Below are 8,681 nucleotides of genomic sequence, written 5' to 3'. Positions count from 1 at the left end.
GTGCGCTGGCAAAGCAATTGTTTTTCTCCCCAAAACAAAACCCTTGTTCCTCCACAAGTAGGCTAGTGGACAATGATTGGGGAAAATGTATAATACAAAGGGCACAAACTAACATTGTGTGACAGGAGCCTAACCATTCTAAAATGGGGGCATAACTTGTTTCACAGGCAGAGAAGACAGGGTATCATAAATGGCAGTTATAGGATCGGTTAATCGGTTAACCACCGGTTAATGAGGCTCGCTAGTCGGTTAAGATTTTTCTTTAATTTTCGGCATCCCTACTCTCAAAGGTCTGCTCGTCCAGGATGGCTATAGTACCAGTTCCAGATTCAAGAACACTAGCTGATATCAATAGATCTCATCCAGTTAAAAAAGGACTCCAAAAAAGGACCAAATTTGATTAACGTTGTTTGTATCTACTGTCATATACAGTATGTTGCATATACTGTATAGTATAGGCATGTCGTGTACTGTAGACATGGCCGCTGACAGCTTTGGCTGGGCCCAGGACAAAGTCATCTGAAAGGGCCCCCTCACCCAATACATGCAATATAATGAGGACCAAATTCTGGGACCATTCGCCCTGGGCCCGGGACAACTAAGCACTTTGTCCTCCCCTGTCAGCTTCCCTGACTGTATATATATGGGGTAGCCATGGCCTAGCGGTTAAGAAGATGGGCTGTAGACCACAGCTTTGCAGTTTTTACTACCCTTTCTACCCTTCTACTGCATATCACTCTCCATGGCTGAGGTGCCCTTGAGCAAGACTCCTAACCCCATACTGCTCCAGGGACGGTAACCAATGTCCTGTACATAACGGTAAGTCGCTTTGGATAAAAGTGTCAGCTAAGTGTAATGTTATGTCATTTAATTTATATTAAAAACACTCTAGTTATGGCTCTCTCTATGGCTCTAGTTATGACAATGTTTATTTTTTCCCTCCAACAAAGTAATTCACATGTCCTGACATGTTGGGGCTCAGTTTAGTAAAGGATCGATCACAAGGCAGAGAGACGGTAATCAGGGTTTCCAGACTGACTGATGATTTCCAGGCCAACTCAGAAACTGCCTGGAGGCAACACATTTGAACCGAAGGCTATTGCTTTCTATGGCCGTATATCTACAGAAAAATCTGTGCAGTTTTTTTAACCCGCAGACGGTCATCTTAAAACAGCCCAAATTGGGCAGGAGATCATCCAATCTGGCAACCCGGACGGTAAATGCCTGAGAACACGAATATACTGTAGTAGAAGATGACACTGCGTGCAAGGAGAAGGTCATAAAAGTAATGAATTCCATTCCTCATATATCTAAGTGGGTCAGAGCACCTTGAAACATGGCAGGCAGTTATATATACGATGCAGGACATAGAGAATCTTATTCTGTAGGTTACAGCAGTGGTTCCCAACCATGGCTTCTGGCTTGTCTCAGACACAGGAAAGGGAGGCATTGAGGGGGGAAACGGGTTGGGAACCCCTGGGTTACAGCATTGGCTCTAATAGTGTACTGTAGCTCCATACACATGGGGTGCAAGACAATGACAGCCAACCACGTGAGCTAGTTTGTTGACTGACAGCGGTTTCCAACAATCAGAGGTTGAGTTGTGCGCATTCAGGGTCGCGCAGCCAGGGGAAAACAAAAAGTTAGAACCCATCTATTGCTCACAGCTAGTGCATTTTAAACACCAGCAACAACAACTAGCAGACTGCTGTTAGTTTAGTAATTGCTAAACTGAATTTTCAATCATTGTTATTCAGATACAGTAAAAAAAAAAATACAGATTTTGTTTGTTTTTGATTCTGATTGTTTTTGGGCTACAAACAAGACAAGTAACAAATGGGACAACTGAACCTCTTAGGCAGAGGTAAAGGAAAGCTCCACAAAATGGCCCCAATACTTGGTTAGCTCTCCTTCATTGCATCAACCTTATACCACGTCACTTTGACATCAGAAGTACAGAAAACACAGATCTCTGGCTTGTGTACTCCTGAGGCACCCATGCACTCCCAAACACACATTCACACATTAAAACAAACAAAACACTGTTACAAGTACACCAACTTCCAGTTTAGACTACTTAATTCACAGCCTGATTGTCACGTTTGCTGACACAAAGTCACAAATGAAAGCCACACATTGGAAGAGTTTTGGTGTTTTGAGGAGTGGTCACCCATTGCTTATGTGACAACACAGACATTGTAGGAAAGGTGCCCTTCTATATATCATTTTCCCATCATGTCATAATCTTCTAGACCAGGGGTGCATTTCTGGAAAGCGTAGTTGTAAGCAGTTAGCAACTTCGGTAGTTGCCAATGGGAAATTGCATTGCAACCAACAAAGTAGCTAACATAGTTAGCAACTACGCTTTCCAGAAATGCACCCCAGGAGTGTGTTTCGAGACAAGGACTTGGTTGCAATGCCTTTTTTCCATTGGCAACCTACTAAGTTGCTAACTGGTTGGGAGCTGAAAATCCTGTCACAAATATGTTGTGATTGACAACAACATCTAGTCAAAGACAAAGCAACCCTCATGAGCTGTTGAACATTTAACAAGCATGTCTAGTTGAAAGTCCATAATGTATTTTTTCCTCTGTTTTCGTTCTGGTGCTGGCAGATACTCAAGCCCCTAGATTTTGAGGTTTTCAGTTGCAACAATGTCTTTCACAATATGCAACAGCTTCATTAGGACAAACATGTAGGCATGCATATGTGGGCTATCTTTAATCCTCTTTATAGTTGAAAGGCTTGATTCTGTTTCGTTCTGTAGGCGTTCCCTGCATGAAAATGGTTTGGATCAGTTGTGTACCAGAACAGTACAGAACTGTAGGCTTATCCTAATGTTAGTCTTGAGTGTTAATGTTAAAGGAACAGACCACTCTTTTTTTCATTTTCACATATTTGCAGTATTTCCCAGCATTCATGAATGTGCATCATGTGAACGTGAATGTGAATCATTTTCTTGTCAGTGTTTTCAGTACCAGTATCAGAATTATTAGCATAGCTTAGCATAATCACTGGAAGTAAATGGTATCTTTAGCATCAAGCAACAAGTGATCACTGGACGGAATTAAATTGCTGTTTTACACTGTGGCGTATTTTACATTCATTTTAAAGTGGTTTATAAGTAAATTTGATGAAGTTTTATTTTGTACCATAGACCTGCATTACTCTGCCTAATTTGGCTATAATGTTAAACGGGGCAATGAAAACATATAGACGAAAATGATACGCACTCCGCACTTTCATGAATAATGCTTGGAAATACAGCAAATATGTGAGAATCAAAAAAGGGTGGTCTGTTCCTTTAACTGATGGAGCCCAAACTGAGGTGGTTTCCTTCAAAGAGAGGACATGTGTCCCCCTCACACAATCAATACATGAAGGGTGATCACAAAGCAGATTCCAAAAAAAAAATCCTTCTCTGTGGAAGGAGAACTTCACATAGCTCAGATCCCACAGTCAAGCGCACATGCCACCCAATGTGCTGTCCTGTACTTCCTTGCCAGATGAGACTGGCGATTTCCAGCCCGAAAAAATGCTCGAAACCCGCCTGGAAGCACTAAATCCCGCCCAATTTGAACTAATTTCCATTGATTTCTATGGCCATAAATTGGCAGAAAAACCCGCCCAGATGTCTTTTTTTTGCCCGCAGACGGCCATCCTAACCAGCCCAATTGTGCGGGAAAGTGCCCAATCTGGCAACATTGCTTCCTGCTTCTGTTGATCACCCCCATGGGAATCCTGAGGCCCATTTCTCTCTACTGACAAGTGTCTGACCTGGGCGCAGCACCAAGTTGGCCACAGACAAATAAAGGATGAAAAAGTCTGCTTCAACTAGGATCTTGTTTCGCTCCCACTTCTTTCAAAATAAATTGTTACAGTCGTCAATAGGTCGATTGACCCGAGACCCAAAAGTTCACTGAAGAAAAGAAAAAAAAGTGGTAGCAAAAGCTCCTGGTTGAAGCGAGTTGTCTTTTTCATCTTCATTTTGTCATTTTTCTCTCCGCTCATGAAAGTGCATCGTCGCTACCCCCACCACTATCCTCCTCCTCCTCCTCCCCCAGCTCCTCCTCCTGCGAGGATGGTGAGGAGGAGGCTGGGGAGGCGAGGCTGCATGGGTCCTGAGGCGCAGGAGTCTCAGCATCATGAAGGTGCATCGTCGCCACCCCCACTATCCTCCTCCTCCTCCTCCTCCCCCAGCGCCTCCTCCCCCAGCTCCTCCTCCTGCGCCTCCTCACCCACGGCTGGCGGTGACGATAATGACGATAAGGATTCCGGGGAGGCCACATGGGTCCTGAGGCGCAGGAGTCTCAGCATCTCGGCCAGCTGTCCCTCCAGCGTGGTGATGCGGCCGCCGAGGGCTCTCATCTCGCCCCGCAGCTCTTGCTTTAGCTCCTGCAGAGCTGCCTGAACGTCCGGCTGCGGCGACTGGGGCTGCGGCGACTGTGGCTGCAGCGGCTGTGACGGCTGCAGCGGCTGCGACGGCTGCTGCTGCTGCTGCTGCTCCGCCGTCACCTGCAGCTGCACTCTGTTGACGACGACCTCTCCTCCTGTTCTTACTACTGCTGCTGCTGTCGACGACGATGATAATGATGATGCTAACGCTAACGTAGCTGCTACTGAGGGCGTGGATGTCTGCACGGGGCTGCGCTCCTGAGGCGTCTGAGTCACCGACACTTCCCCGACGCTGTCCAAGCGGAGGTCGCTCTTGGTGATGCCGCTGTCGCAGGAGTCGGTCTTCTTCAGCAGCGTGACCTCGTCCTGGTGGTGCTGCTGCGACTTGGTCCTGTCCGGCAGCGTCTCCAGGGACTCGGCCTTGGCGACGGCGACGGCGAACCAGGCGTGGTGTTGCGGGTGGGGGAGGGGCGTGTCGCTGCTGCGCTTCCCCGGCGTCTCTTTGAAACGGCCCCACCCTCCTCTGCCCTTTGGCAGCTCCGCTGACTTCACGCCATCTGGCGTTCCGCAGGGCGCGTCGAGTTTGGCACGACCGGTGGTCCTGGTGGTGGTGGTGGCGGTGGCGGCGGGGGAGGTGGTGATGGTGGCGTTGGCGTTAACGGCTGTGGAGGAAGAGGAGAGGCAGGCTGTGGATGATGTAATGGGGGTCGAGATGTCACCGTCGTCGTCGGTGCTCTCCGTGACTGTGATGATGGTGGTGCCAGCTGGGATGACTTCACACACCAGTGTGGCCTGGTCGGTGTGGTGGTTGTTCAAGGAGCCCTTCTCGATGTCTTTGCTCTCCATCATCAGGGCCTGCTGCCTGGCCCTCTCAGCGGCTAGCCTGGCCTCCCGCTGCTGCCGGAAGCGCTGGAAGAGACGTCTCACCGGGTGGTCCGGGGGGAAGTTGAGCGGGGCCTCGTCCTTTCGCCTTAGCCTCTCCTCTTCCTCTCGCTTCACGTCGCTGATTTTTCGGAAAACAATCTGTGGGAAAGGAAATCCACACACAGGCTTTTTTTTTTTTTTTGACCGTTCTGTTTTTACAAGTCTACTGTTAGATATTTTAAATACTATAAATAGTGTGTTCAACTTCATAATATAATGAATAATAATATAGAGTTACCATATCCAATTGTAATATCCAGTTTACAGCGCATTATGTATGAAAAGTCACAAATGTATAAATCAATCCAAAATGTCTTTTGACTAGATACAAAGATGAGAGACAAACTCTATGCAAAAAAGAATTTAAAAAAAAATCCCAACTACACACAGCACGCATCAAGCAACATGAAAAGAAGCGAAATGCAAAGGGGGGGCTGTGGCGCAGCGCGCTAAGCCCCCCACATTTGGGTTTACATTGCCCACAAGGATTTCCCGGCCCTGCCCCATCTCATCTCAATACAGGGCAAAAAGCTCCCAAAAAATACTTTTAAAAAAAAAGAAAAGAAGCAAAATACTAAAATCTTTCGTACTCTTTTCCGCAGGTTGTAGGTCAGGTGAAGGTTGCGTGCGAAGTGGGTTGAGAAAGCCGTGTAGAACTCTAGAACCTTCTGCAGGGCGTCGCGCTTGATGACATGAAGGTCACAGTAGGTCAGGGCCCGCACGTTGGCACAGGACTGCGCCAGGGTCAGCTCCTTCCAGAACACATCGCCAAACACATCACCTTTCCCTGAAGCAAGCAAGATCAGAGCCACACATGAAAACACATGAAAACGGGTCGAGATCCATCGTGATCAGTGATGATCATTTACAACAATAATCGCCTTTCCCTGAAGCAAGATCAGAACGTTAAATAATGACACCATCTTGAATTTTAAAATAATTTACAGCAGGATCCTTCTTTGTGCATTTACAACAGCTAAAAACAATTTTTACTTACTGGCATGGTGAAAACTTGAATTTAGTCAGCAACTGGACGATAAATGCCCATGGCTAACTTGCAACTCTCTACAGCACATCGGGCAAAGCCAGAAACTGGCTGCTGGGGGACATTTTGTGTGTGAACTGACTGAACTGCTTAGAAAGTCTTGAGTTATGTTTACACCCCTCCTTGTACACATTTTCTGTTGTTACTGCCCCACTGAGTGCGCCACCCCCCCCCCTTCTTTGTCGACTGCTCCCTGGTCTTGACTTCATGTTATGAGGATGGTTTTGTTTGTTTGTTTTTTGTTTTGTTTTGTTTTAGTGTTTACTAAAACCTTAAATAAAAAGTTCATCACAAAAAAGCAAGATCAGAACCACACATGAAAACGGGTCAAGATCCGTGATGCAGTGATGATAATTTATACAGCAATAATAAATTGTGGGGAACAGAAACATCAATGTGTATTCAAAAAGTGTGAACACGTCCCTAAACACATCGCCTTCCGCTGAAGCCAGATCAGAACCAAAACTTGTAATTTGCTTATAAAACTAATAAAAATCAGACTTAAAAATGTATAGTTCAGACTCTGCCTTCTGAGAGCATGCCTGTGTTTTCTTTGGAGTCTTCAATTGTTGAGATAAAGCAGCATTGGCAATTCAACATCCATAAGCATCTAAAGGTGATCGCCAGCTGCTCTAACTAGTTTGCATATGTTGATGTAATTTCCCCTGATCTGCTCTTCACAGGTCTTGTTGAGGCCAGAGATACTTGAGTACTGGAAGCGAGTTTGCGAAACATAGGGAAGAAACTTCTGTTTGTTTGGTCTACTTAATACATCTGTTTCAAGAGACAGGCGTTGCCAAACCAGGTAATAAAATAAAATGAAATGGGACACAGCATTTGTATAAGCGTAGGCCTAGCCTACTGCATCCTAAATGGTTTGGGTAGCCTATAGGCTACTTTTTGGTTTGTTAGCCTACTTTTAGTGTCTAAGTAGGCTATCTGTTTCAAGAGAATGGGCAAATTATTTGTACATGAGTGTTCTGCGAGCCTGCCTCGAGCGCGAGTTGACATTCTTGCTGTCAAATGAAAGCCATCAGAGGGGAGGCACAAGGGAGCCGCTGTGGCCAATTGGAGACGAGAAACGCGGACGGACGCAACATCGCCCTATGTTTCGCAAACTCGCATACTGCAACAGAGTACGGTTTGAATGAATGTGCATGAGGAGGTAGTGAACAGATCTGGTTGCTATTCAAAGATTTTTTTTGTTGGTCTTTTTCGACTTTCATAGGACAGTGTGAGAGGTGGACAGCAAACGAATTGGGAGAGAGACGGGGAGGGGTCTGCAAAGGACCCGGGCCGGGAATCGAACCCGGGTCAGCCGCATGGCAGGCGAGTGCCCTACCGGTTGGCCACGGCAGGGCCCTGGTTGCTATTCAAATGACTTAAGCTTGAAGGTTTTTTAATTCAAACATGATAGTTTAGGTTATTTTTAAATCTCCTCTCTAGATGAAATGAGAATGGTTTGGAAAGAACTAACAAGGTAGTATTACATTTGTGCGTCACACCGGAGCTTCTCTCCTCCGAGTTGCTCTTTCCTGACAGTGTCTGCTGCAGCTCAACAGACACACACACACACACACACAGAGGCCCTGTTCTTCTCACCCTTTCCCTGTCTTCTCTTAGCATTTCACCATTCCTTCACAAGTACACCACGCCGCATTGCCCTGGGGAACAACGATGATGATGGTCGTTCTGTTTCTGCCGTGTTATAGGACAGAGAAGTCTCACGCTGCAATATGGAGTCACAGCAGGTGGACGGGGCCTGCCAAGCACAGCTCGCTTTAATCCAAAACATTGGCTGGTGGCTGTTGGAGTGCGGCGTCTGCAGTGCATGCTCTTGTTTTCAGGAAAGGATGTCCTCATTAGAGGTGTGAGTAAGTAAGTGAGTGCAAAAGCCCCACTTTGGAATAAAGTACCTTATCAAACAAGTGTTGAACTCATTCACCTTAGAGCTAATGTCAACTCAAGGCAGCAGCGAAAAATCTCTGACTGTGCTTGAGCCAATTTCATACAGTACATGACTAAAAACTATTACTCTAATACATTTACAGACATTGTGAATCTAAATGTGAGAAGAACTCCACACTGAATTGAATTAAATAAGAATATTATTTTAAGTCTATTTTTCCAAAATAGAGCGTTCTACGACAACAACAATAAACCTTTTGAAAACCTGAAGCTTGAAAGCATTTCGAAAGGCCAAGTGAAGGCCAAGTGGCCTATAGAAAAAGATTACTTAAAAAAAAATGTGTGTAACATTTGATACGCAACTCACCCATTTTTAAAAGTACAGCCTGGAATCAGCCAGAATTCTGCA

The 8,681-nt window shown here is 45.8% G+C and overlaps 1 protein-coding gene across 1 annotated transcript in view; it reads right to left on the bottom strand.

The window, feature by feature from the left end:
- Positions 1 to 4,143: 4,143 nt before the first annotated feature.
- The window catches only part of LOC134457341 (potassium voltage-gated channel subfamily H member 1-like), a 41,125-nt gene continuing 36,587 nt past the window's right edge, over positions 4,144 to 8,681 (bottom strand). The window contains exons 12-14 of the mRNA XM_063209314.1: positions 5,910 to 6,106; positions 4,615 to 5,418; positions 4,144 to 4,434 (exon numbers count right to left, since the gene is read on the bottom strand). Of these exons, the coding sequence (XP_063065384.1) occupies positions 4,144 to 4,434; positions 4,615 to 5,418; positions 5,910 to 6,106 (1,292 nt within the window). The remainder of the gene's footprint in view (positions 4,435 to 4,614; positions 5,419 to 5,909; positions 6,107 to 8,681) is intronic.

This window comes from Engraulis encrasicolus, chromosome 1, assembly GCF_034702125.1.
Source record: "Engraulis encrasicolus isolate BLACKSEA-1 chromosome 1, IST_EnEncr_1.0, whole genome shotgun sequence".
In the NCBI taxonomy this organism is placed as follows: Eukaryota; Metazoa; Chordata; class Actinopteri; order Clupeiformes; family Engraulidae; genus Engraulis; species Engraulis encrasicolus.
Note: the sequence above shows the minus strand (reverse complement) of the source record. Positions and strands in the feature narration are given on the sequence as shown.